A 26483-nucleotide genomic window follows, 5' to 3' on the forward strand; every position below is an offset into this window, starting at 1 on the left:
AATCAGACACTATGATATATATCCTTGGGCAAGAGGTCTCTTTTACTTTGAAATGTTTGAAGAGCGACGGTCGTCACTGAGACCAGCAGGCATGATTGCTTTTCATCTTACTATGTGGGAGAGTGTCGAGCGAGTCTTTAATCCACTAGAGCTGGCCTTATTCTAGTTGCTCGCCAAGCGTGTCCCCCAGCATAAAGTAACGGTTATGATGTGTTACCAGCTTGTAGACTTTAGGCCTGATGTAGGGTGCTATTCTTATATGGTTTCAGTGGAGATTTGCATGATATTGCCAGTATGCAGCAGCCCGCGGCCAATAAGTCATAGCAAAGATGGCTATCAATATCCGTAGATAACAGCGAGCATCCCACAGCCCGGAGCGTCTAATCCGCGGCATGGTACACTCTATCTGAATGGAAAACAATAATTGGCGACAGTCCCTGATTACGGACATAGAATCATCGGCCGTGTGGTAACCCCACACTTATGTTTTTGGCTTCTCGTGTAATAACTAGGCGAACTATTTGTGCCTCTGTGATCTGCGGGTTACCTTTCCGTGGCTCCATAGTAAGTCTGGGGATGAAAAGAACCGGAGTATCTTTTTTTAAACGTCGCACTGTGCGATCAAGTATGGAAATTTGCATCTAGAATGTCTGACACACGGTCACCTATATTTCGAGCAGTCAGGATCATGAAATACCCCCTGCATAACTGAATCTGCTCTACACTCTCTTGACACTCATTTAAGCTCTTCACCAGTGTGTGATGTGTCAATATACACAGTGTCTTCCAATTATACCTGACAGGGAACCCAACCTGACGCAAGCTTGCACCAGGCGTGCGTCATTCACTGTGGGAGCACAACACATATGTTCACCTGTGGCACACCATAGAATGAATTTCTAATCTCAATATATTATGCAGATACCAAAGCGGATTAATGAGGGCGTACTATGCAATGGCCGATCACTTGAAAATGATCACAATTGCGCGTCCGTTTTAGGGTACACCTCCTCCAGTGCTTGCTAAATGTTGGGTAATAGTGACTTCGTAGTCCCTCCGCAGTCTCTAAGTTAAACTACATTCAATCAGGACTTGACTGCTTCTTTTTTCGTAGGCAGGAACCCAGCCATCTTGGCAGGAGTCGTATAGCTTCCTCACTCTCATTGATCGAGGTCGCCCACCCATCTATTCCCAGCTTGACTCCACTTCCGGCGTATCTCATATTATTTTTATCCCCAATCTTAAATCGCTTTGTTGAAGACTGGTATGACTACCTATGCGCTTTTAAAACGCGCTGATGCGCCACAAGCATCGAGTGATAATGGTGGACCAGAGCCATGTTACCTTCTAAGCAAATATCTCACTTTCCCAAGCTTTGACCAACATCAATGGTGGCATAACACGGCACCAATGCTAGGGAAGCTCCTCTCACAATGCAAATACAGTGTGCACCAGCAGTATCAATACTTGTGTCTCTACGGCCTACACATCATGCCGTTTCTGGGACCATGGCCGGATATCGAGCGTCGTAAGCTCTACAAGAGTGTTTTCAGTGGCTTAGGTCCGCTGGAGTTCAGTCAGAACTTTACGAAGATTGGCAAGACCGTTCGAATCGGCTTTGAGCCGACATCCTTCAATGCCAGTACTGGTCACGATATATGCAACCGACATGCTCTCGGCGAGGCCTTAAACCGCTTCAAGCATCTGGGTCTTAAACTCGACTTGCAGTTATATCACCAGCTAGTAAGCCAGGTCTCCTTGACGGATGAAGAAGAACATACACTTCAAGCCCGAGGAATACTGGATGATGAGCCGGCCAAATCACAGAGCCTTCTGGCACTAGACTTCAACAACAGTGACGTGACGATCAAGCTATATTTCTATCCGCAACTGAAATCCTTAGCCACCGGCATCTCTCGTGCGCAGTTAATGTTCAGTGCAGTGCGCAACGTGGATAAATGTGGTGCTTTCAGGCAGTCCATGGACATGATCGAGGAATACTTCGCCTCAGTCCCGGGCACCACGACCCCGTACTGGGTATCGTGCGACCTCATCGAACCTCGCAAAACTCGATTCAAATTCTATATTGCGCAATTCCAAGTGAGTATTGAGAATGCCGTAAGTCTTTGGACACTTGACGGTCGGATCACAGATCCCGAGACGATGGCAGGGCTTGCTATACTCCGCGAACTATGGAATTCCTTCAATATCAGAGATGGCCTCCGTGAACAGAAGAACCGACCTGGAAACCCAGGCGATCCAGGCAACGTTGTTCCCATGCTGTTCAACTTGGAGATCTTCCCTGACAAGGCCTATCCGCAGCCCAAGATATATTTTCCGACTACTGGAATGAACGATCTGGCTGTCGCAAAGGCCATGGTCGAATTCTTTCGAGGACATGGGCTTCATGAACATGCAGAATCATACATTGACAATTTGGCCTCATATGTGTAAGTCTGTCTTTTGCCTTGAATGCTACTAGTGTTTGGAGATAAGCTGATGATTTGAATACCAGTCCACATATGGACCTCAATGATTGCACCGATCTCCAAGCATGGGTATCCTTTTCCTACTCTGATGCTACTGGACCCTATGCTACTGTTTATTATCACTAGTATTGTACTATAGACAGTCCCAATAAAGAGAAACATCATAAATAGTGCTATAGGGCTTACGATAAATTAGTGCCTACTCAACCAAATCTACATCCTGCAAATAAGTAGACAGGTAACCTGCTAGCATTTTAATTTATTGTAGACTGATGATTCCTCATTAAGGCTAAGCATTACGATCTTCTTTAGGCTAACCACTAAAAAGGCCATCAAGCTTCTACTAGGATTACTAGCGCTTACTTAGTTCAGTTACATTCGATCATGGACGCGAAGTGCTTATATATTCAGCGGTATTATTCCGCATTTGCTGACATAGGTACTATATAAATGAGGTTGGGGACATAATTCCAAATAATGCCCCAACCGTGTATTTTGTCAGCATGTGAGTCACAAGGAATCAACTCGAATAGAGTAGCAACTCAGGTATGACAACATATAGATAGGAGTGATGAGACCAACATTGTCAAGGGCCTGGGTCAAGCATACTGTAATACATTCACATGAAGCTTCAAGACACAACAATCTGCATGTCCATAATATGGAGTCCATCTTCTTAAACCTCTCCGCCGATGTAACGCTCCACGCGCGCATCTCTCGACCTCCCATTGTCAACCAAAAACCACTTCTGGTTTTCCTCCATTACTGGGGCGGGTCCTCTTCAACGTGGTACAAGCTCACCTCGCCGGGTTCACAGACCTCCTTAAGTACTACCTATCCTATCCTTGCGGTAGACCTTCGGGGCTGGGGCAAGTCGGCGGGTCCGTCTGAGGAAACTGGAACAGCATATTCGATTACGGCAATGGCTTCCGACGTTGCCCTCGCATTAGAGCAGCTGAAACAAAACGCTAGTACGGAGGAACTTTTCAACCACGGGTTTATACTCGTTGGTCACTCTATGGGAGCGAAGGTAGCCTTGGCCACGCTATCTACCCTGCGTGAGAATCGACTTCGAGAATTGAGGGGCTTGGTTTTAGTAGCCCCAGCGCCGCCGACGGCACTCAGCCTGCCACTGGAGATGAAAGAGCAACAAAGGGTTGCCTACGAGACGAGGGAATCCATAAGATGGACGGTAGAGAATGTACTCGCAAACCCTGAAAGCGTAAGTGAAGACGACATTGAGTTGGTGATTCACGACAGCTTGGGTGCGAATAAACTTGCCAAAGAAGCTTGGCCTACCTATGGGATGGCGGAGGATGTTTCTGAAAGTGTGAGGAGGTCTTTGGCCTACACTAGCCATACTGGTATTCGGGCGAGTGTGCTTGTTGGGGAATTGGATATTGTTGAACCAAGAGACCGAGTTCAGGCTGGGGTTTGCCGGTTTCTTGAGGAGAATGGTGTCAAAACGTCGCTGAGGGTTATTGAGAATGTGAGGCATTTGATTCCATTGGAGTGCCCGGAGATAGTCTGCAAAGAGATTTCTTTATATTGATCGAGCATTTTGGGCTAGTTCTATCGGGACCCTTGTTGTACCTACATGGACACTAGGAGAAACTAATTTGATACGTCCACAACATACGCATAGCCACGTATCAGTCCGAAATAAAGACGCAATATTTAGTCATTGTCAGTCGGTATCACGTTGTACCTCATTGCAACTCCATTGAGGATACTTCGTGCAACTGTAACCAAGTTCTCGGCCGCGCAAGCATAGATGAAGGGTATCTTCCTCGCGGTAAGTGATTGGAATTTCGGTGTGGAAACATGTCGTACATGCGGATTCACAACATTCAATAATAATGTCAGCATCCATAAGCAGAAGGAAGTTCTGCCCCTAATTCGACTTGCTGTCCAGTAACCATGTCCAAGGTGCAGATTCTTGTTCGTGTGACCGGAGTTTCTCAGCGGGTGTAATGCTGGGTGGGTGGGTGGGTGTGGAAGGGGACTAAACGGGAGTCTGTTCCATATGTGCAAGGCTTTCTTCAGGCCTAGGTAGTAGGTAGATCTTCTTACTGTCCGTTCACTGAATCGACAACGTTAATTTACTTGATTGAGTTTTTACAGCGGTGACGAAGCTTCATCCCGTAGAACTCACAAAGGTTAATAATCCACACGGATGGTTTCACCCGTTGTAAAGTTAGTCTGGCACTGTGAAACATGGAGTGTTAGCTAGCACAAACAGGAATAGATTTAGTCCTGCTTTACCGAGGGCTGTGGAGGGCTAGGGAGAGTCAGCCTAGTAACGGCAAACGACGAGATGACCGGCAAGTCCGAACAAGGCAAACATCTAGGATAGTAAATTCGATGTGGATGGTATTGCTAATGGCATGAGAGACACATGTGCTTCACAATATATCTTGTGATAGCGGTCCTAACTTGTCACAGACAAGGCATGGAGATATGGACAGGCGGAGATATAGGACCTTTTTCAAGGATGATAGTAAAGATGGCCTATCGCAACGTTCAGTACAAGGAGGCCAGCTATTTATTATCCATGCTAGATATGTAAAGCATTTATTTCGATCGGAACAGCACTTATATTGGTACTGTTTCAAGTATATCAATTTGATTGCACTGACAAATAGTAACGCTATGCTAGGCAGATCTGCTAAATTTACATGATCTCAGTGCCCTATAACAGCCGTCTTGCCTTGTATCCTCAGCCTCTCCTGGATAATATCCTTGCGCTCTTTGCGCAAGTTCCGAGCATATCTTACCCCGAACCCATGCTTGAACACCTCCTTAATCTCTTCCAACGACAAACCAGAGACTTCCGGGTAGAAGAAATATATCCAAATATACCCAACCCCGCAGATGCCCGCGTAGAAGCCAAATGCCCCAGACGGAGTCATGGCCTTCATCATAGACAAAAACGTGCTGGATACGATGACATTGCTTCCCCAGCTAGAGCAGGTGATCCACATAGTGCCCATCGCGCGGACTTCCAGTGGGAAGAAATCTGTGCTCATCCAGGCCGTGTTGCCGACCGAGACACCGTAGAAGATCACGAACCAGATGATGAAGACTAGGACGACAATTGCCGGAGGGGATACACTGCTGGTCTCCAAGCTAAGGGTATCTAGATCGACCGGAATAAAGCAGAATGCTACCGCGATTGCAATTAGACCGACGGACATACCCCAGGCTGTGGATAAGAGTAGTCGGCGACGTCCCATTTTGTCGATCACCATCATATTGACCCAAGTCATGATGAAATTGGTTCCAGCTACGACGATCCCTACCGCAGTGGGATTATCGAAGCCTACCAGGGCAAATAAGGTCGATGAGTAGTACATAAGTGTATTGAACCCCGATAGTTGCGAAATGACCATCAAACCACACGCGCTGATCAATGCCCGGAGATTGCTGGGTACGGTATGCAGTTGCTTTATCTTGGTCCACCGCGTCGCGCCCTCGTTGATCTCCCGAGCTTCATCACAGGCGGCCGCAATTGAGGCTAAAACCGAAGCCAGCTGAACATCAGATGGGTGCCCGTATATTCTACGAAGCACGGCCTGAGCTTCCTCTTGGCGGTGGTTGTATACCAGGTGGCGTGGGGACTCAGGGCAGAAAGGCATCAGAGCTGCCAGGATTAGGGCTGGCAATGCCCCAAGCCCCACCATGTACCGCCAACCATGATCGACATTCGCAAAGGCAGCTCCAATAGCGTAGGATATTACCTGGCCACCTGTTATTGACATGTTATTTAACCCAATAAGTCGTCCACGGGCCTTTGCAGGTGCTACTTCGGCAATATACAAAGGCACCACCATGGCAGCTGAACCCACACCGAAGCCAACCACAGCCCGACCCACAGCCATCTGAACAATTGTGTATGCGGCTCCTTGAAGGATAGCTCCGATCGTGAACAATGCGCAACCGAAGTAAATAGCTGCTTTACGTCCTAACTATTTTCAAGAAAGCCGTTAGCTAACGGTTCTGAGCAATCGGTAGCATATACATACCTTGTCTGCTGTCAGCCCGGCTACAATGGCTCCGAAGAAGGCGCCTCCTGAGCAGAGCGACGTGATCAATTCTTTCTCGTTACTGGTGAGCGTGCGGTGGTCTAACCCATCATGGATGTAGACGAGAACAGCACTGATGATGCCAGTATCGTAACCGAACAACATTCCTGCGATCGAAGCGGTAAAGGCGACCAGCCATACGAACATAGTAACTGGGAGGTCATCAATACCAGTTTCCGTGACTAGAGTGCCACGGGCCACTTCGATGTGTGCATTTTCCGGTAGATTAGCTCCTTTGAGACCATCCGTTGAGGTCCTTGGCGGTTGGGGTTTTGTATCCTCGGCTAGGGCCATCTTGAGTTATAGCAAAGGGCAATTGGGTCAATGAATGCGAGGGGTTGTGTTTTCAATTCTCAGAACAATGGGACAATACTTGTGTCTACATGACGGGCATGGCCCTTTTATAAGCCTGGCCATAATGTAGTCGCGCGTGCATCTCTGTTGGTATACATGCAGAAGGGGCCACACCAACGCAATATTAGCAGGAGTCTGATTGGCTGGGACACTCGGGGTCGTTCCCGAGGCCATGAAAACGTGGGGAAAAGATATGATTCTCTGTGGATCCTCCATTAACAAGACTGATTGGCCTTTTCTCCCGGCGCCAAGTTGCCCGATATCCTCCCATGAGGCAGTTTTGCTCCGATGACCGTGTCCTGTATCTCTCATCATTCGACTACAGGTACTCTTCTACCATTCGAATTTCCCTCTGGGGCGAAAGAGGCAAGTCCTCTATTGTTCTATGCAGCCTGTCCCTCCCCTAGCCAATAGAAGAATGGCCTCACCCGAGCCCTCCCTGGTGCCATTAGTCTCCCCACGGGGTCGGCCAGCGCCACTCCAAACCCCATGTATCAATTGCCGATCCAAGCATCTTCGATGTAAATACGTACTTGGTCTGCAAGGCAAAAGGCTGGACCGAAGCTAATTCCGTTAGGTACGTATGAAACCGACCAATGCGAGCCCTGTCAACGACACAGCTGGACATGCGTCCGCCGCAACCCTCGCAAGAATCCGATTCAATTTCGTCCGGGTAGCCGTGCAAAGTATGACCAGGCCTTTGCTCCGAACCAGGTCTGGGTAAAGCTGGGCCGTAGATCGGGTAAGTTCTGTCGGCCAAGCCGCACGAAGAGACATGATTAGAATCTGATAGCTCATTAGCCCGGCTGAGATTTGTCGATGAGACCGTAGACGTCATCTCAGGCTACAACTCGGCGAGTGATTCTGAAAACGAGGGGATTGACGGCGAGGAGATGTCCTTTGGGACTGGGGCCGCTGTAGGAACTCAATCAGAGGCTGCGCAATCTCATGCTCTGAGTGCAAACTCCACCAAGAATGCTGCTCACGGTGGGACCCAAAGGCAGACAACAACTGTGCCGGCAATGACTACACTTGGAAGCTCTGATACGGCCACGGTACATCGAGGTGCAGACATAGAACCTCCTACAAGCCAGGGACGGATGCACAGACCCGTCGTCTTTGTTGGAGATACTGATGTCCGCCTTCAAGCTATTCTCCTACGATATTTCGCCGAGGTCATTGGCCCTCGCTTTGATTTATGTGATAACGAGCGACACTTCAGCCGTCTGGTGCCGCAACGGGCCCGTTCCTCTCCCACCCTGTTGAATGCGATTCTCACTACCTCAGCCCGCCATTTGACTCGCCTACAAAGGTATCGCAATTCTGCCGGTATCGTGGAGTGGCAGGGCCATCTATTACCAAGTTTGAGCGAGGAATCTGCTGTCTACTATCACAATGAATGCATTAAAGACCTACTGCGGCTCAGCATGGATCCAGAACAGATTCACAATGAAGCTCTTCTGGCAGCAGCAATCATTCTTCGCACCGACGAGGAAATGGACGCCCCGCTCCACGAAGGCGAGGAGGACACTGAAGTTTTCCTAGGCATGTTGAACATGTTTATTAACGCCCAGGCACCACTAGTGGCAACATTACCGCACAGCTCCCCTCCCGTCTATCCATCCCAAGAAGACCTCTATGGCCCAGGAGTCCACTTGGTCCATGCACCACAACCAGATTCGCCCTCCCACCCACTATCCTCCCCAGCCCCACAGACTAATATCTTATGGCCGTATGCCATTCCTCATGTCCCTAGACCGGATGGCCTTCGTCAAGCCGCCTTTTGGGTCGCCCTGCGTCAAGAACTATTTACCTCGTTCATGAAACAACGCCCTCTCAACTTTCCCATGAGCCACTGCGATGCATTTCGCAATCTATCGCCCGCCGAGGATGTCATCTGGGCTGACAGACTAGTCATCTTCTGCGCCGACCTCCTCGAATACTGCTACGGAAGTAGCTATCTCCACACCGCGGATCAAACCTCACATCGTCGCCATGATCCCTCCCGCTGGCACGAACTGCGGAATTACGAACGTGATTTGACACTAGCCCTGCCGAAATCCTTTGAACCCATGTGCTACCGAGAGCCTGATACCAGCTCCGGACAGGTCTTTCCAGAGATCTGGCATCTGGAAAGCTGTCACGTCACGGGGACCACACACCTGGAATTAGCTCGCATCCTGCTAGTCGCGTTCGATCAAAGTCGGCCAAACTTAGGACCGGGGTCTGTCTCGAGCCAAAGGAAGCTCGCCACCACGCTGAAGGATATCGTGCGCCGGCTTTGTGGGATCGCCATGTGCAACCGTCAGTCGCCACCGGCTTTCATCGAAGCCTTAATGGGTATCACGCTGTGCGGGGAGTATTTTACTGAGCGTGGGGAGCAGCAAGCCCTTCTCGGCGTTCTGAGAACCATGCGTCAGGAACATGCTTTTCCGACGGGGAAGGTAGAAAAGATGTTGCTGGATGCGTGGGGGTGGGATTGAGATGAGCTCCTGATATGTATTCCTTTCTGTCTCTGATTATCACATCGAATGTAAATAGCAAAACATAGAATGCTTGTGTATCCAGGGGTCTAATATCTGTGCAGAGCTTACCAATTGGTGCTATTCCTGCATCATTTCACACAGGCCTCTAGCTTTGGCAGTGACCGGGCAGACCTAGTTGTCTCCTGCAATTCTTTCTCACTTCTCGTCTCCTACCATAGCCCTAAGCAACAGGACGTATGTGGTCCATCGTATCAATGCCACATTTCGGGCATCCCAGTTTCAAAAAGCACTTTACACTAATCTAGCAGTTCAAATAAACAACAAACATGCGCATCTGTATTGCATAAAGTCGTCTATTTTAAACTCTATCAAACATGATATCTATTTCCAGAATAGATAATCCCTCAAAATTAATCCCAAACCCCCACATCTTAGATTCTGTTGCCCTGCTCATCAAACTCAATCTTCTTACCCGAAATCAGACTCTCCTGCAGAGCAGCTCCGATCCGGACCGCAGCAACGGCGCCCTCCAGCTGCACAGGCAACTCCGTGTTATCGAGACAGGCAGCAGTGAACTCATTCGCCTCAGTGATGAAAGCCTCCCGGAAGCGTCCGTAGTAGTGTGGGGGGATCTCGCGCCGGATACCAGTCGACTCGTAGATGTTGACCAGGTTGGAGATGGGTTGGGTGTTGATGGCCAGCTTACCCTGTGTACCGATGATCTCGGTGCCTGCGTGCGCTCCTGTTAGCGTCGTTGCGCTTTCTGTATCGCGAGATAGAACGAAAACTTACTGTCTTCCTGTCCAGCAGCCATCATCCGGCTACAGTACAGCTGTGCGATCTTCCCACCGTAGAACTCGACAATACCGAGCGCGTTGTCGCGGTCGTTGTACTTTCTCAGTTCCGGGGAGACGGCGGTGATACCGACGGCGGTCACGGATTTCACGACGGAGTCCTGGCCGTAGAACCACAGCGCAAGATCAATGTCGTGGATGGAGCAGTCGACGAAGATACCGCCGGAGAACTGGGCATATTCGACGAAGAATCCTGAGGGGTCGAGCTTGTCGCAGGTCTGGGAGCGGAACACGCTGGGAGTGCCGATCAGGCCGGCGTTCATCTTCTTGAAGGCGTCGCGGTAGGAGGCGTCGAAGCGGCGGGAGAAACCGCACATGACTTTTTGGTTGGGGAACTGCCGGATGGATTCTCTGTAGGCGTCGACGACGGATTGGGACTATTGTATCGTTTGCGTTAGTTTTGTTCGTCTTTCTCTTGTTTCTTCCACGGGTGGAGGAGGGATTGGGGGAGGACATACCTCGTCCACATTGATGCTCAAGGGCTTTTCGCATAAAACGTGCAATCCACGACGGATGGCCTTGATGGCCTGCTCGGCGTGTACGCTGGTGGCTGAGGCGATCACAACAGCTTGCAGACCGTTGGCCTGCTCCTTCTCCAGCATCTCATCGTAGTCCAGGTAAGTGCGGGCGCCACCCAGGTTGTCCTGGGCCCAGTCCAGCTCATGTTGCACTGGGGAAGAAGCCGCGACGACCTCGGCGCGGGGAGTCAGGGCATAGAAGTGGTGTGCATGACGAGCACCCATGCGGCCGAGGCCAGCGATGGCGACTTTGAGGGTAGCAGGGGCCATTGTGTCTGTATGATTGGAATGGGGAATGGATTGATGATTCTCGATCTATTGGAGGGCTCCGGGCCCCTTTATGTTTCTTCGACCTCCGTTGGAGGCGGGGTATATAACCATTCATGGTGGGGATGTCTGTTCCCCATAATTGCTGTTTGGCATAGTTCCAGCTCTCAATGGTGTTTGGTTTGGGGAGCTTGTTGCATGCGTTTGAGTTGGGCAATTTTGCGGCGAACTTTTCTCCGCATTTCCTCTCCGTGGTTGCTTTCTAGGGTTGATTCGGCAGGTGATCGGCGATTTACTTCTCTTTTTATGGTACAAGGGAATTAATTTCCGGCGCGCCACAGTCGGGCCAGCCCTAAACAGCCATTTACCCCGCGGGTTATGAGATCATGGTGGATAAGATGCGACAACAAATCTCCCTCGCCATGGCGGGATTCGCATCGGATAAAGGAATAAGAAGTCGAAAGCGGGTCGCGTTGGGCGTGTGAATCGCAGTAGACCAATTTTAATCACAATTTTTCTCGTTTGAGGTGATTGCGCCCGACATGTTTCAGCCCTTAGAAATTGTCGCAAGTTTCAATCGCAGAGTGTCATTATTCTTGACTACAAATTTGTGTACACCCAGAAACAACGCCAGATTCAAACCTCTTTCGAATGCGACTGTGTCTTCTCAATCTTTGGCATGATCTCTTCCCTCCAGGCCCAACTCAAGGCCATCTCACCAGAACCCAGAATCGCAGTCGTTTGCGCGAATCGCCCAATCACCTTCCACCACGAAACGAGGTCTTTCAATTCACTGGATTTCATCCCCAGCCAAACAAGTCCGCTTGTCATCGTGATTGTTGCATCGTACTTGAGGAATATCGCAACACTGTCGGCAAAGGTCGTCGCAGGAAGTTGGTATTCCGGCAAAAACAGACTGATCCTAGAGACCCCTCCGGAAGCGAACACCGAGTGTGAACGAAGGTCGAGCCATAGACCAGAGCGAGCGATAGATCCATGTGACTAATGCGGTGCAGACGTTTGGTGGAATATCGTTTCGCTTCATCCTCCTGTTGTGGTCGCCGTTGGGTGGGCAGGGATGCGCATGTCTCGACAAGGCGGAAGGGAGCCTCCACCAGGGGCACGGTGATGGGGAATAACTGCCAGATGGCGTTGAAGTATTGACGCATGGCAAACGTCTTCGGGATGATATTGCTAAAATTGGGTCCGTAGCACCCTGCAATGAGTGTGGAGAGGAACCACCCGAGCGCATCTGTTTGAATCGGCAGCCGAGGAGATTAGCGACCGGTGTGCGCAAATCTTCGATCATACAGGCCAAGGGGACGAGCAACCTAACCCTTCAAAATGGGAATACCGTTCCCAGCAGCACAAAACTGTGGATATTGTATCCAGTCAGCATATCCTGTGTTATCCATGGGAAATAGCATTGTTGACACAGAAACGGCCTTCACTTACAGCATCACTTCAGCCCAGATATGAGTCTTGCGGTAGCGCTCCAGGAGCCAAATCACGCACACTATCCCCAAGTCGGTCAGTAAAGATCTCACTTGCCAATATGATGCGGGCTGAGAGTTGCCAAGTAATGGCAAGAAGAAGGCGATTAATGACCCGATCAGTTTGACCAGGACGAACAGATTGTGTATAGGTTCTGCGACTCTCAACATTTCCCCGTTCCTTGCAGTCCATGAGTCGTTCTGGAGAATCGGAAGGGCTATGGGAAACCCCTTCTCAAAGAGTCCCATCGAGATAATAGCATAAGCGATTAGCCCGATAAGTGGTACACATGTCAGTACAAGCTTCACTATCCTGATGAGGGCGGTTTTAGTCTGACCAGACGGTCGGATGCCTTGCACAGCCCTCGCAGGGACCGGGAGGAAATCGAGAATCTCGCCCTCGACGAACATCTGAGACGATCGGTATGGAAGGTAACGAGACAAATAAGGTAGCAGGTATTGCGAGATTATGGTATGCATAATAGTTGCGCCCGATTCGAATCGAGTCGCCTCGTTTGCCAGCGTCAGAATCTCTTTAGCCCGGGGTTGCCGGGCCTTTTGCCATTCTTGAGTGCAGTATTGATGCTTTGGAGAGCAATCGGGTCATGTCCTTCAGAGCATTTAACCAAATTGGACAGACAATTTGCCAATGATGCAGCAGTTTCAATTGCACTGTTGCCTCCTTGGCCGATATTTGGAGTCATCTGCGGTAGGTCGGTCAGCGTAGCCTGAGCTCTGGAGAGAGGTTTCAGTTGAAGACATACCTTATGAATCGAATCTCCAATACAAACACATCGATCCATACTCCAATACAGGTAAAATTCCTCCTCCAAGCAAAGGTACGCCGTGACCTCAACCTTCTCATAGACCTTCGAGAAGGGAACAGTTGGTGTGATGGGTATATGCAGATACTTGGCTACATGGTCCCCCAGGTCTTGCTTGTTAAACCTGGGCACGTTCAATCCAGTGAATGACCGGCCCATCTTAGCAAAAAGAAACCAATAGATGCGACCCCCTTTTCCGCCGATGGTGAGGGTGGAATAACCCTTCGCAAAGGTCCGGTGAGCTTCTCCGGGATTTACTCCAGCGGTCGGATTCGAGATGCCAAACACGTATGAGTATTCGGCTTTCATATCTAAATCATGAGACACTAATAAGCACGGAAATAGAATGAGGTTGTTGTGCAGTTCACCAGACATACTGGACTTTTCTGTAACAACATCCTTGATCAACCCGAGAGACTCCATATACCTCCACATCTCCTCTCTAACAATACCCCTTACGCCATCCGCACCTACAACCAGATCTCCTTCGAAAGTCGACCCATCTTCGCAGTGCACAACAGCTTTATTTGGCAGATTCTCCACTCGGACGACCTTTTTGTTTATGTGGACTCGGCGTTGGTGTTCTCCCAAGCGGAAATAGAGAATACGCAGTACTATCTGCCGGTCTAAGAACGCGATTGGGTAACCGTGTCTAATTGTAAATTGACGGTCAGACCTATTTGATCTTGCAGCACCACAATTCTTGGTGTTTCATACCTGTCCTCAAAGATTTGAAGTGGCTCTGTCGTAAGATGCTTGGCCGTGCCAGACCAGTAGTGCATTGTCTTCGCGACGACAGTCTCTTCCAACACATCGTCAAATATACCAAGTTGATCCAAAATTCGGGCCCCGTTTGCGAGGATGCCGACTGAAGCTCCGACTTGCGGCGCAATGTGATCATTGGCTTCCAGAACGACAAAATCAATTCCGCATCGCTGCAAACTATGGGCGAGGGTGAGGCCAGCGATGGAGCCGCCGACGATGATCACACGAAAGTTCTTCACTTTTGCCATGGTTGTCCACGTCCTCCCAGGTGAACTCAAGGTGCAGATGGCGGGCAGATCAAGGTCTTCCGGACCACAGGCTGATGCTGACAGTTTATACAGTCGCTTCTACGTCGTTGTGTAACAGGAGATCTCACGTGTCATCCTATAGGCTACAACTTTGAAGGATATCCTTTCTTTTTCCAGTCCATTGAAGAACCAAATATGCTAGTTTCCATGAAGGCTGGTCCAAAAAGACCACTCACCACAACCAATTAACACAGTGTATACTGTCAATCGCGGAATCAACATACCCCATCTGCGCAATCGCAGATCGTAAAATTCTCAATCACTTGGCATATTTCTCTTGGTCCCATTCTCAGATGTACTGGAATTCGAGCCTGCGTATGCATGTGTATTTGGCATGGGTTCTTTGGATGTTTTACTGATAGTTGCTTTTGGAATTATGTGATTGAGAGCGTATGATGTTGGCAAATATAAGAAGACCTCGATCATCGATCATAGCACAGTACGGGCCGGTCAGATCCGAAAATATTCCGTTTCGGGTCCAGTATGATCAGCATGTTCCATGATCTGTCTTGAAATTATGGTATGAAAGCCTCGTGGCTGGCTGAGGTTGATGTATACACTGCATTTCATCTAGTGCCCATCCTAGGTCTCCCTGGCCCGATTTCCAATGTGTTGACAGCCAACTGTGTGGAGCGAGGATCACTTCTCACAATCCTGAAATACTTACTTCGTATAGAAATTATACAAAGTGAAAGTGATCCAGTATCTTCAAGGCAAAACAGGAGAAATTGATGGCAAAGGATAGCTGAATCAACGAAATTAAAAAACAATGTTGGCCACACCGAAGACTTGGCCTTGCGCCGGGGCGGGACGGAATCAGGGCGGGTTTGCTTCCCGGGCCAGTGACTACAAGTCAGCCCACCACATGATAAGGCGGTCTGGCCAGGCAGAATGGACGGGTTGGGCTTCGTGGAATACACCCGACAATATTGATGTTCTTACTTCGAACGTTCTCCATTTTCTTTTTATGTCCATTAATCTAAACAGAGAGTGAAATACTTCTATAGTATTGAAAGAGTATCACTTTCATCCAATAGCCTTCTTTAATTTCTTTTCATACGAGTCTTTTTTACTTCTATCCCGCCTATGAACTACTGGAAGAGACATATATTTTCGTTGACAGGCTTGCGGGATAACCCGGCTACTAAGGGCTCCCACACCAGGCTTGTTGTTTAGGCCAAAATGACTAAGCAATCAAGTATATCAATCATTAAGATATTCCTCGATTTTGTACGGATCCAGGATACCACTTGTGAGGCTAATAGTAAGGTACTATATGGTATGCAAGAGTATGGGTGATTCCATCCACCGTGCCTGGCAGAAAACTGAGGCGGTGGAGGAGATGACGAACGCAAGTACGTACTCCACGCCGTAAATGGTATGAGTGGTCTCTGTCACGTGGAACCCCCTAACGGCACAGGAACCCGTCGTTTTTTCGTCAAACCTTAATACCATTTCCAACCTCTCGACGGATATTAATTCCACGGTGTTTGTCGGTTTGACTGTGAGACATTGATGAATACCAGAGATCAAGTAATGGTCCCCACGGCTCTCGCCTGGAGTGAATGCGATGTTCCCTAAATTTGGCGAGTCTTGATCAACTCAATGCCTCTGGGGGTTCTTGTCCATTTCGGCGGCAGTAGCGGAACCACCCCACAGCTACGCAGTAGGGGACGAAGCTAAGAGGAGCTGCCCTTGAATCCCGCTAACGACAGATCTACTGCGGAAGCCGGAAGGTTGCCGTATGCAATGTGGGGGAAATATGGATCTAAAGCAGCGAGGTCGGTGACAGGGTCAGGATGGCGTCCAAGGACGCTACGCCCGACTTACCTGCTTTTCCTGGCATCGGTCATGGTCGTAATGCTGCTGGCTATCGAGCTGCTTCGACAGTACAGTGATATCAAAGGTGGTCTTGTATTTTACGACGACACAGACGATGTACCAGACCATGTGACGTTTGCGTACAATTATATTCCAACAATCCTGGGCTTGTCGTTGATGACCCTCTGGTCTTTCACGGTCTACGATGTCTTCCGTTTAGAGCCCTACTTTCAGCTATCCAAAGAGCAGATATTTCCTGCCGACGTGCTTTCCGCTAATTATATCTTTGGGCCTTTCATATCAGCGCCTTTCTCTTCGGCGAGGAGAAAGCATTGGGTGGTGTTTGGGATGTCTATCATTAATATTCTCGTACAGCTACTGCTGCCCTCTACACTGAGCGCTTTGCTGGATCTGGATAGCGTCCCAACGTCTTCTCCCGCGACGTTGAGAAGTTGGCCGGAACTGGTGGCGGTTGGAGAGCAAGCCGAATGGATATCTTCGCAACGGAACATGAGTCTATATTCTCTGACAAGGGGAGATCTTGGAGAGACACCGTCGCGTCTCTCACACTTTGCCATCCCACCAGTAGAACTCCCCTCCGATGATACACTCGCCACGGCTCGATGGAAAGTTAATCATACCGTGTACTGGGCCGACCTTACATGCTCCGATTTGCCAGTCAGCAACCCACCCACGGCGAATGCCACTGTGAGCATCGGGGAGACCACTGCCGATCATTCTAATTACTCTACCCTAACCTGTGCGCTTCATGACCTGCGTCTGGCATCACTTCCTGACCCTTCCCAGAACTGCACTTTCAATGCGAACTACAGTGGTATCTTCGACCTGACAGCTACTCCGGTACAGGCCCGACGCTGGGAGCTTGACACGATCCCGTGTGCCCCACGTGATGTATACGGCTTTCTCCTCGACATCGAGGCAACGGATTCTGGTCGCTTAGTCGGACAGAGAGAAAGCCCCTCGGCACCAGTTGTAGTGACACCCAAGGCTCAGTTCTTCTCATGTGACATGCAGTATTATACGGCGAAGGCGGAGGTTTCCATGCAGGCCAATGGCTCGGTAGTTGCAATTATTGTCGATAAGGACTCTATATCTGCTCTCAATAGTTCGGATTTGGATATAGCTGGATTTAAAACATTTCTCAAAAGCGGCATCTGCCCTACGGGAAATGTTTGCCCCTCTGGCAATGGAACGTTGACAAACCATTCTCTTGGTCGATGTGACCTAGGAATAGGAGGGTATATGCCCCTGTGCTCTACATCTGGGCAGTACTCGCAGGTTCCCATCTCTGGGGACGAATTCATGTCCAAAATCCGTACGGATATGAAGCTCCGTTTTGCGCGTTTGCTGAGCCGCCTCTTCAATACAAATGCAGCGTATACTCCTATTCAAGGCGTCGGCACAACTGACCAAGTGGCTGTCCTGGTCATTACCTCCCCTGCAATTGCGTCCGAGATAATCCTTCTCCTTGGGGGAGTCACGTGTGTTTTCCTTGCTGTTTTCTACCAGTCGCGCGAGAACATACTCAAGAGTGACCCCGGCTCGATCGCGGCTATGTGCAGCATCGTGGCGGATCTATTCAACCCAGCTGGTGTTCAGACGATTGCCAAGTACACTGACCAATCCACCGCGCGACAACTGAATCGCAAGCTGCGTGCCTGGCAATGCTACTGGTATCAAGAGCCATCAGGTCGAAAACTGGGGTTCCTTCCCGGAGAAGCCCCGCCCAGAACATTACGTGAGAAAGTTCTATCAAACAAACAAGCGAGTAGGAAAGCAACACGCCCAGATCCCAGCCTTCATTTCTTATCGAAACCCATATTTGTCGCTGAGCTTCTAGGCTTGTTAGCGGTTATCTGTTTCATGGCAGTATTGTTCGTTCTGTGTTCAACAGATCGCCGCCTCCGACGCCTTTCCGATAGTGCATCAGATCGATTCTCTATTGCTTTGAACATTATACCGTCTCTTATCGCGTCTATCTTGCGAGCTTTGTTCAATTCGATCTACTTGCATCTGGGCATACTAGAGCCGTGGATTCATCTCCAAAAAGGCGGGGTAGACGCGAGGAATTCCTTGCTGCTCAATCTATCCTCCCAAAGTCCAATTACCGTGTTTTTCCGGTCTATACGCTCCCGCTCCTTCGTGCTCAGCCTGGTCTCACTGTGTTGCGTCATCAACACCGGTCTTCCAGCCGTTCTGGGCGCGCTATTTACCCAAAGCCGCACGACAGCAGCCTGGCCTACGCAGGCTGTGGAATTACGCTACGACCGTTCTACCATTCTCAATTCCAGTACCATCCCTACCCTTTTCCAGTACGGTCCTATTGAATCAACCCTGTTAAATTCGATTTCGTTGCTTCCGTGGACATCGCCGGATTATTCATTTGTTCCATTCTCAGTTCATACGGATAAGATGGATAACACGTACCAAGCTGTGACGCTGGGTATTGGGGCTGATTTGAATTGTCATCTTGTTCCGCTTACCCACGGCCTCCCGAAGGATGAGTTCAATGAGGATTCGAGTATCCCCAACCTTACCACTAGAGATACTGAGAATGGGGAGCGTGTGCCATCTATCATTCGTGACAACGCAAGCGAACCATATTCAGTCCAGCTACTAGCACCGAATGGAGCGACTGATAATGGCACGCTGACTGTTCTTCTAACCCTTCACTCGAGCTCTAACCCAGACTTCTATTCGAAACTCGCTTTGCAATGCCATTCGATTCCAAGAATACAAAATTTCACAATTGGATTTGATCCCAGTGGGATACTACAGTATTACTACCCAATCGACAGCGCATTCACGAGCGGGCAACTAGTAGACAATGTGACGTCGAACGTGGCAAACTACCACCAACACTTTCTCGCTTCAATCCAGGACACCTCTGGAAAGGGCGCCGTTGATGAGCCCAAGTTATTCCCGTCCGACTGGCCCGGTTCCCTGATCAAGATGCTGTACGAAAATGGGAACTCCCAACTGACAATTATCGACCCGGACCGTCTCGCTGATGCAACACAACAAGTCTACCAATGGCTTTTCGCAGCATATTTCAGCCTTCAGAAAGACATGTACCTCAAACCCCTACCCGAACCGATAATGGACAACAATGCCCAAATTATGCGACCCACATGGGCCGTCGCCCGGTCCCTGTCATCATTCATCGTCGCCCTGATCATGGTATCGTCCATGGTCATTGCCCTCGTCCTCGTGTTCATCACACGATACGGCAAGTTCAAGGGGCCCCGAGTCCCGCGGTCACTTGGCTCTGTGCTTGTCTGGCTTACCGACAGCCCCATCCTCCCTAGTTTCTACGGTACCTATGACTGGACCACTGCCGCTCGTCGGGAGTACCTGATCGGGCTCGATAAAAGGTATATTTTCCGGATGGCCACCACACCAACCGGAGAACAGAAATGGGTTATCGAAGAGGATCGGGCTGAAAAGGCTGGGTGACCGCATGTCTATATGACCTGATGTAGGGCTTGTAAATAGTGTATAACGATATCATGGAAACTGTACATCATTGACGCTAATATAATATTCTAATCATGAAGCCCTATCAAATGACCTATCTTTTGCTGGATGACATCGTAGTACATGTTGTCCATACGATAATTTACAAGGATGAACCCTGTTAAAGGAGCATCATGCGATGTGACTTAGATAGACTGAGGACTCTATCCACCGGTTCATGTCACTCACGACCTCCACGCAGTCCAGATCCAAATTTCCTGCTATTGATGCTGTACTCAGCGATTCAATACGTCTTTTCTCTACAAGCAGAGGACGGTCTCATGTGGTACGTAAAATCGAATCCAGATTCGGGTATAGCGAATTACCGCATATCAAACATCAACACCGAACTTGGTCAAACCGCCGAAAGCCACGACGCCATCCCAACTGTCCAATCCTCACCCTCCAAACATCTTCCCCACAACAGAATCCGTATACTGCCACAACAAAGCCGAATAATCCGAAGCAAGAGTCAACCCCGTCCAAAACGTGCTCCTCTGACCCTGCAACCCATAAACCTTCCTGTAAAACCCATCCCGTACGTCCTCCACCCCCACCATCATCGACGTCGGAACATGGCTCCCAAACACCGCCATCTCCCAATCCTCCCGAATAACAAACGTCCCCGCCGTCGCCATGCGGTGTAAATCCCCCATAATGAGTTCCCAGGCCTGCGAGTCCGTGAAGTTCATATCCCCGACGATTTTACTTGCGAGATAGTTATTGGGACCCATATCCTGGAGCGCCCACTGGAAGGGGGCGCGCGGGAGATTGCCCGGTTTCTCATCCGGGTCGATGTTCTGGACGTTGATGTCGTTGGGGATTCCCGTGTTCTTGAGGACAGCAACGTAGTATGTTTTCCAGAAGAGCTTGGCGAAGAGTGATCTTTCTTCTGGGACGAGGTCGAGGCTTTTCAGATTCTCGGGAGTCGGGGGGATGGTGACGAGGAGCGTTTTCGCTTCGATGAGTGTTTTCTTTCCCGACGTGTCTTGCGTGAGTATCTTGATTCCAGTGTCTGAGCGTCTGGTGTGAGTGGCTTTGCTGTTGTATAGAACGTCCGCGTCGAGGACCTCACTGGCCTTGCGGTAGAGTTCATACATCCCGTTGTTCGGCGTGATGTATCCTCCCTGTAGGAAGATGTCTATATGTGCGATGCCGAATGCTTGGATGACATATAGTGTCGGGGTGGTGAGCATATCCCCCAACGCATTTGCGAACGTGTATATCACGTTTAGCGCCCCTTCGAACTTGTATTTCTCGACGAACTGGCTAAACGGCCAGAGGAGCTCTTCCGGCACGGGGTCAGGGAGGTTGTAGACGCCGTCTTTCAGGTAGTCGAATTTCTGGATAGCAGACCAGTAGACAAGGAGGGCGGCGACGGTGTCTACAACGCCAGCTGGAGGGGGAACCTCCTGTCCGGTTTTGAAGTTCACGTATTTGTTAACGAGGGAACCTGGGGTCAGCGGTTTCCATTGCACGCCGAGGCGAGTGAAGAAATCCCTTGATAGATTGGTGTTGAAGACGCCCTGCACGCCGTAATCGACATGGCCGCCGTTCTCCACGTAGAGCGTTTCGGCATGCCCGCCGAGCCGTGAGTTGCGTTCGACGACGACTACACTTTTGTTCATGTCTTTTAGGCGGATCGCCGCGTATGCGCCTGTTGCGCCGCCGCCGAGGATACACACATCACGTGTTATTATGTTCTCAGCAGTGAACTCTTCTTCTGAGAGTGACTGGGCTTGTACGAGGGCGATTAGGAGAAGTATGGCGTGTAGGAGGCGCCAGGGGGTGCACAACGAGAGGGGCATTGTGGGTAGTTCAAGTGCGACGCAGCGGAACGCGACAGAAAGGTGGGTTGTGGAGGAGGGTAATGGATCTTTTTATATGGAAGGTAAACACACGTGTCGGTTCATTTTAAAACATTTTAGACCTGAGGGCACCAATAGCTAAATTCCTCTTTCGTCCGCTGACGGTGGTGCACCAGCCCTACTGTGCAGCAGGAACCGGCGCAGTCAGCATGACTATCCATGGTACTGAATAGATGACAAGCGCAGCCTTGAGCAGTCATTTCAGTGGGACATGTCAGAAATACCCTGTTCGCCGGAAACTTTATGATTTGTGCCACCTTTTGACGAAAGCACCATCTTCGAGTGAACTAGGAAAAAGTCAATACCAGTAAATGAACTGTGCAGTATGTAAAATCAGTTCCTCTGTCTTAGTGATCAATGTAGACATAGTTCCTTCTAATAAGTTCCGTCCATTCGTCCAAAGGGATAACTGCTTCTCCGAACGGCACACAGCCCACTGGAATGTCTCGGATGATCGACTCCCTCCCAGGAATGTGGAGAATGTCATGGCTCTTATGGCAGACTGCAAACGGAAGGGTGCCATCGCAAAGTTTCTGGTAGCATTCCATGTCAATCTGGAAGTCAATGCAATCCCTACACCAGAGCATGTCGCCCAAGTATGACCAGGAATTTCCACAGTCTCCATCACAGTAGATGATAGCTGTGTCAGAAGTATTTAGTGACATCATGGCCAAACTTGTTAGCATGTTTCGAGTATCCTCCAAGGGTAGGAACACAGTCAATAAACTAGAATAGGCGTATTTGTCATTGTCTTCGTCGTCGTCGGACAGTATTTCTAGAGCCTGTTTCACGATCTCTCGAGTGATTTGTTTAGCTCGTAGCACATCTCCCTGAGTCTGGTAGTACCGCGCAAGATAAAGCTTTGGTGGGAGTGCGTAGCTCCTAGATGCTCCGTCGGGAACTAAGTCCTCTAGCTTCTGGAGGTATGAAGAAGCAGCCTCGGTGTCGTCCCCCGACGTCTGTGCCTTATGGAGATAGAGAGGACCGAGTTTGCTAATCAGCAATGGCAAAATGGCATTCAGATGGGACTGTGGAACGTCGGCCAAAACCTTCTCCCACTCGGCAATCGCCTTAGATTCACGATCTCGCAGTGAGAATATTGCTGTGGCATAGTAATATCGAATAGAACATAATGTGGCACGGTCCTGACGCTCTTGAAGGATATTGATTGCAGATTCGTATGTCTCTGCCAGGAGATCGAAGTGCTTCATCTGTAGTGCTGCTTGCAGGAAAATTTGGTGGAACCGATCAGCGTTCCAGAGCTCGATGACCATCGCCGGCAATCCCTGTGAGACGTGTGCCGAGTTCTTGACTCCTTTCAGACATACTATAATCTCTGGCCACCTGCCCTCGGTAGCGAGAGAACTCAGAACCATTGTCACCCGGTCATAGTTCGTCGGGTCAAGTTCCATTGCCATTTTGCAGTATATAATAGCTGTGCTTGGGCAATTGTCTTCCCAGTAAAGTAGCCCAAACATGTATAGGAGCTTAGCAAACTCGACGCGCTGAACAGGATCTTGTCGCCACTGGCTGTCGGATGCAAGACGCTCCTCAATAGGAGCATTTAGAATCTCAATACCCTCCTTCGTCCCTACCAACTTTGCTAACAGGTAGGACGCTCGCCAGTCTTGCGGATCAAGCATTAAGGCTTGACGAGCCCTGGTCTCTGCGAGCCTGGGAAGCCCGAGCACCTCCAACAGGATGCCCATTTGAACGTGCCACAACGAAGGCTTTGTCTTGACGCCCAGAATCGTTTGACACCAATTTTCAACATTGTCTATCTCTTCACTCGAATAAATATAGCTAGGGTCATTCACTTCGTGGGTAGCAATGCCTTGGCGACGCTCAATCTATGCCTTGGTTAGTATTTCGATCTTCTGCGAAGGAACGCTACGTACCTTGTTCACGAAGCTGGCAATGAAGAGGAACGCGTCCTTTGTGAATGATTCCGAATGAGGCTCTTGCAAGAAATGTACAGCCATTCTTTTTGCGGCAGGTCTCATTAGGTCTTCATCAGGCTTTGCCCCAGACGTCACCTTCGCGACCCAAGCCCGTGTCGTCGTGTCGGAAATTTCGGAAGTAACAGCAGAGTCCCCAAGCCATCGGAGGATGGTGTTAACACTGTCATCACTGTAAAGCCAATAGCGTCGTATCTTGAATCGAAGAGTAGGATCATCAACAGACTCCGCACAATGCAATAAGATATCGATTGAACTGTCCTCGGTAAACAGTTTCGCCAAGCGTATACCCACTGCGCGCTTGCAAGCAATGTCTGCTAACGCTAGATCAACAGCTGACAAATGGCTTATGAGGTATTTCCGTGCATAGGGAAGGAGTCGCATGCGTTTTCGATCAGTCTCCTCTGTCAAAACATCTAAACAAGTCAAGGCCATCTTTGTCTCACCCGTATGCGGATCATCCTTGTTGATACGGTTCCCCTTGGGCCTCAGCAGTTGCGTGAGGTAGGCGTCAAACTTCAACTTGGTATAAACCTCCGAGGGACAGACCGTGAGGAGGAAGTGTTTGACCATGGCCACTTCTGCGGCTTGTGCTGCCTCCTTGCCATGCGAATCATCCAAGTCATGGGTGGCGTTTCTCAGTGGAATGTAATGCTCAATCTCAGAGGATCGGAAATCAACCTTGTCGTTCCTATCCACTTCGAATAGTGGATATTTTATCTTAATCTTCTGCTCCAAGGGCAGTAACGACGTCTCTCCGCTCCTTATATATAGAACTGCAGACATCTGTTTTGGCGTGAGAAGCTCCTTTCCATAAACGATCCAGCGTACAATCTCATTGATTTCCAAGAGTTCTTTTTCGGAGCGGCTTTCGTTCATCTTTTCGATTTCCTCGGTTATCTGCTGCGAGCGTTCCTTGCTTGCATCGTCCAGAGCCTGCTGTATGTCCGTTTTATACTCCAGGGAGCTAATATGGTCAAGGGTCCGATCTATCTTGAAGTAGTCACCATTTGTTTCGGTACACAGTCTGTGCCGAATATTGTCTCTTAGCTCTGATATTCCCAAGCGAGCGCGATCGGTCAACGCTGGCATCCTATCCATCCGGTTCTCTATAAACTTCTCAACATCCGATCGGTTATGCGTACTGATGGATATGCAATCAAAGTGAACATTCTCAACTTTGCTTAACTGCTCAAAGCATCTGGGGTCACCGGTTACCAGAACGCGAATGTCGCGACCAGGAATGGGCATGGAGGCTCTCTGTAAGAACCTGACCATACCTTCTCCCACTGTGTCGCCCAGCCCATCAATGACAATATAAAAGGTGATGTTCATGCTGGCTAGATCCTTATTACCGAAGACCAGATGCTTTGAGATGTCGTTCGGGTCGATCTCTCCATGGCGTTCACAGATTTGGGCGACGGATTTGAGATAGATTCTCTCAGACTGACTGAATTGCCAAACGAGTGACTTTGCGACCGTCTCTAGGTTCATTGCATTTTTAAGCTCATCCCGAGAATTCCCTTCCAGAAAATAATAGCCGGTTGAAATCCTACTGTCGGAGCTCTCTGTAGTTTTCCTCTGATTGAGACGCTTGATGATAGTGGACGTGAGGAAGCTCTTTCCAGTCCCTTCACCACCAGCGATAGCCAGGATCGGCCCCCTGGATTGTCCCTTCTCCCATTCAAGGTATCTGTGTTCACTGAAAATCCATTCACCGGTACCCCATACCCGTTGCTTAAGGTAGTTGCGATAGATTGTTTGCCAGAAAGCCTCTGGCTCGCCGCTTTCTTGGTTCATCTTGGTCTCATCAAACGCCAGTGCCTTCAGGACGACCTGCTCCCTGTATTGCTTATGCTTTTCCTTCTTCTGCTCAGCTCTGTCCTCCGCAAACGATTCCACAAGACCCTGCATGAGAACGAGATTCGCCTTCGAGCTGGTTGCAGCGTCTGAGGCCAGCGCAAATGTCTGCGCAACGACCAGACGGTTCTCTTTATCGACGAGGCCCTCCATCCTGGCGAGCAGATCCGTGACCCCATTATCCTGCAGGAACAATATCTTGACCCCGGCAAGCAGCTTTCTTCTCCGTGAGCGGAGCTTAACTGTTCGATCGCAGATTTCCACGAAGAGGAGCAAGTGCTGGCATGCGACTTTACTCAACTTCGCGTCCATCCCTGCGTGGACATGGTACTCCAAACGGCCTAGATATTCGGCACATTTCTCCAGCAGCCCAGCTAATTCTTCGAAAATGCCTTGATAGCCCTGCCATGCTTGGATCACAAAATTGAGCGCATTGAAGCATAGCTCCGAGGGTCCAAAAGCCTTGCCGACCGTTAGCTTGTCTTGGGCTTGGGCACTCGAGAAAGTCATACCTGTGACGCAGCACCAGCTGCTATACCACCTACTGTTTGAATGAACAGTAAGGCTTTATTGAATGAGTCTTTGATAGCCTGGAGCTTCCAAGACGACACTTTGTCATTCCTCTGCGCTGCGTCCAGATGCGATAACACGTCGTTCACCCCAAGCGGCCTGATCTTGCGCTGGTCCCCATCGGCTAGCGCCAACACCCGACTCTGAACACGCGTCCATATCTCCGTCAGCTCCTTGTTGGTCGTGGCGTCGAGTCCTTGTGGTATAAACCGTGATGCGTCCGTGAACACTGTTGTCACCATGTTTGATTGTAGCAAATTTTCAAGCCGCAGGTGTTGGGCTGCCAGAGGTGATGCGGGGAATGTCGCAGGATCAACTAGTCGCGTACTCCTTTCATCTTTTTATGCGTGACGCCCTGTGGGATGAGGCTTAGACGTGCAGGTACTGACGTGTGAGAGCCTCGCTAGCTGGGTTTAATTGCTCGGC

General features: G+C 49.7%; 10 protein-coding genes across 10 annotated transcripts; 4 read left to right on the forward strand and 6 right to left on the reverse strand.

Moving 5' to 3' along the window:
- Positions 1-1234: 1234 nt before the first annotated feature.
- Positions 1235-2615, forward strand: BDV37DRAFT_294923 (aromatic prenyltransferase; the record flags this gene model as incomplete). The annotated part of the gene is made up of 2 exons (XM_032089745.1): positions 1235-2450; positions 2516-2615. Exons 1-2 carry the CDS (start codon positions 1267-1269, stop codon positions 2613-2615), a joined length of 1284 nt encoding a protein of 427 aa, XP_031940258.1. The 5' UTR covers positions 1235-1266.
- Positions 2616-3082: 467 nt separating this feature from the next.
- On the forward strand, positions 3083-4442 carry BDV37DRAFT_251574 (uncharacterized protein). The gene has a single exon (XM_032082321.1). The coding sequence runs from the start codon at positions 3151-3153 to the stop codon at positions 4039-4041; it is 891 nt and encodes a 296-aa protein (XP_031940259.1). The 5' UTR covers positions 3083-3150; the 3' UTR covers positions 4042-4442.
- A 673-nt stretch (positions 4443-5115) lies between these two features.
- BDV37DRAFT_151454 (general substrate transporter) lies at positions 5116-7090 on the reverse strand. The gene is made up of 2 exons (XM_032078989.1): positions 6515-7090; positions 5116-6457 (listed from the first exon to the last, which is right to left on the reverse strand). Exons 1-2 carry the CDS (start codon positions 6866-6868, stop codon positions 5174-5176), a joined length of 1638 nt encoding a protein of 545 aa, XP_031940260.1. The 5' UTR covers positions 6869-7090; the 3' UTR covers positions 5116-5173.
- On the forward strand, positions 6847-9785 carry BDV37DRAFT_294927 (Zn(II)2Cys6 transcription factor). The gene is made up of 3 exons (XM_032089746.1): positions 6847-7449; positions 7506-7670; positions 7730-9785. Exons 1-3 carry the CDS (start codon positions 7314-7316, stop codon positions 9409-9411), a joined length of 1983 nt encoding a protein of 660 aa, XP_031940261.1. The 5' UTR covers positions 6847-7313; the 3' UTR covers positions 9412-9785.
- Positions 9629-11515, reverse strand: BDV37DRAFT_151477 (uncharacterized protein). The gene is made up of 3 exons (XM_032078991.1): positions 10727-11515; positions 10207-10645; positions 9629-10144 (listed from the first exon to the last, which is right to left on the reverse strand). The coding sequence occupies exons 1-3, from the start codon at positions 11054-11056 to the stop codon at positions 9846-9848; spliced, it is 1068 nt and encodes a 355-aa protein (XP_031940262.1). The 5' UTR covers positions 11057-11515; the 3' UTR covers positions 9629-9845.
- Positions 11516-11689: 174 nt separating this feature from the next.
- Positions 11690-12957, reverse strand: BDV37DRAFT_284271 (uncharacterized protein; the record flags this gene model as incomplete). Its single annotated transcript, XM_032087467.1, has 3 exons — positions 11690-11921; positions 12002-12247; positions 12509-12957. The coding sequence occupies 3 exons, from the start codon at positions 12955-12957 to the stop codon at positions 11690-11692; spliced, it is 927 nt and encodes a 308-aa protein (XP_031940263.1).
- Positions 12717-14696, reverse strand: BDV37DRAFT_151475 (FAD-dependent monooxygenase). Its single transcript, XM_032078990.1, has 2 exons — positions 14088-14696; positions 12717-14022 (listed from the first exon to the last, which is right to left on the reverse strand). The coding sequence occupies exons 1-2, from the start codon at positions 14381-14383 to the stop codon at positions 13071-13073; spliced, it is 1248 nt and encodes a 415-aa protein (XP_031940264.1). The 5' UTR covers positions 14384-14696; the 3' UTR covers positions 12717-13070.
- Positions 14697-15776: 1080 nt separating this feature from the next.
- On the forward strand, positions 15777-19816 carry BDV37DRAFT_251588 (DUF3433 domain-containing protein). The gene is made up of 2 exons (XM_032082322.1): positions 15777-15798; positions 15864-19816. Exon 2 carries the CDS (start codon positions 16193-16195, stop codon positions 19739-19741), a length of 3549 nt encoding a protein of 1182 aa, XP_031940265.1. The 5' UTR covers positions 15777-15798; positions 15864-16192; the 3' UTR covers positions 19742-19816.
- A 50-nt stretch (positions 19817-19866) lies between these two features.
- BDV37DRAFT_151523 (uncharacterized protein) lies at positions 19867-22058 on the reverse strand. The gene has a single exon (XM_032078992.1). It carries the CDS (start codon positions 21607-21609, stop codon positions 20200-20202), a length of 1410 nt encoding a protein of 469 aa, XP_031940266.1. The 5' UTR covers positions 21610-22058; the 3' UTR covers positions 19867-20199.
- Positions 22017-26299, reverse strand: BDV37DRAFT_284275 (uncharacterized protein; the record flags this gene model as incomplete). The annotated part of the gene is made up of 3 exons (XM_032087468.1): positions 22017-23519; positions 23568-25949; positions 26000-26299. The coding sequence occupies 3 exons, from the start codon at positions 26297-26299 to the stop codon at positions 22017-22019; spliced, it is 4185 nt and encodes a 1394-aa protein (XP_031940267.1).
- Between the last annotated feature and the right edge of the window lie 184 nt (positions 26300-26483).

The sequence above is a fragment of the Aspergillus pseudonomiae genome, assembly GCF_009193645.1.
Source record: "Aspergillus pseudonomiae strain CBS 119388 unplaced genomic scaffold BDV37scaffold_45, whole genome shotgun sequence".
In the NCBI taxonomy this organism is placed as follows: Eukaryota; Fungi; Ascomycota; class Eurotiomycetes; order Eurotiales; family Aspergillaceae; genus Aspergillus; species Aspergillus pseudonomiae.

Excerpts from the sequence above, each read along its gene's own strand:
- BDV37DRAFT_294927 (XM_032089746.1), top strand. The coding sequence starts at position 7,314 with ATGCAGCCTGTCCCTCCCCTAGCCAATAGAAGAATGGCCTCACCCGAG. Across the intron at positions 7,450-7,505 it reads CCGATCCAAGCATCTTCGAT|GTACGTATGAAACCGACCAA; the intron begins GTAAATACGTAC and ends TAATTCCGTTAG. Across the intron at positions 7,671-7,729 it reads AAAGCTGGGCCGTAGATCGG|CCCGGCTGAGATTTGTCGAT; the intron begins GTAAGTTCTGTC and ends ATAGCTCATTAG.
- BDV37DRAFT_151454 (XM_032078989.1), bottom strand. The coding sequence starts at position 6,868 with ATGGCCCTAGCCGAGGATACAAAACCCCAACCGCCAAGGACCTCAACG. Across the intron at positions 6,458-6,514 it reads CCGGGCTGACAGCAGACAAG|TTAGGACGTAAAGCAGCTAT; the intron begins GTATGTATATGC and ends TCTTGAAAATAG.
- BDV37DRAFT_251588 (XM_032082322.1), top strand. The coding sequence starts at position 16,193 with ATGTGGGGGAAATATGGATCTAAAGCAGCGAGGTCGGTGACAGGGTCA.
- BDV37DRAFT_151477 (XM_032078991.1), bottom strand. The coding sequence starts at position 11,056 with ATGGCCCCTGCTACCCTCAAAGTCGCCATCGCTGGCCTCGGCCGCATG. Across the intron at positions 10,646-10,726 it reads TGAGCATCAATGTGGACGAG|TCCCAATCCGTCGTCGACGC; the intron begins GTATGTCCTCCC and ends ACGATACAATAG. Across the intron at positions 10,145-10,206 it reads GGCTGCTGGACAGGAAGACA|GCACCGAGATCATCGGTACA; the intron begins GTAAGTTTTCGT and ends GAGCGCACGCAG.
- BDV37DRAFT_251574 (XM_032082321.1), top strand. The coding sequence starts at position 3,151 with ATGGAGTCCATCTTCTTAAACCTCTCCGCCGATGTAACGCTCCACGCG.
- BDV37DRAFT_151475 (XM_032078990.1), bottom strand. The coding sequence starts at position 14,383 with ATGGCAAAAGTGAAGAACTTTCGTGTGATCATCGTCGGCGGCTCCATC. Across the intron at positions 14,023-14,087 it reads CTTCAAATCTTTGAGGACAG|ACACGGTTACCCAATCGCGT; the intron begins GTATGAAACACC and ends ATTTACAATTAG.
- BDV37DRAFT_151523 (XM_032078992.1), bottom strand. The coding sequence starts at position 21,609 with ATGCCCCTCTCGTTGTGCACCCCCTGGCGCCTCCTACACGCCATACTT.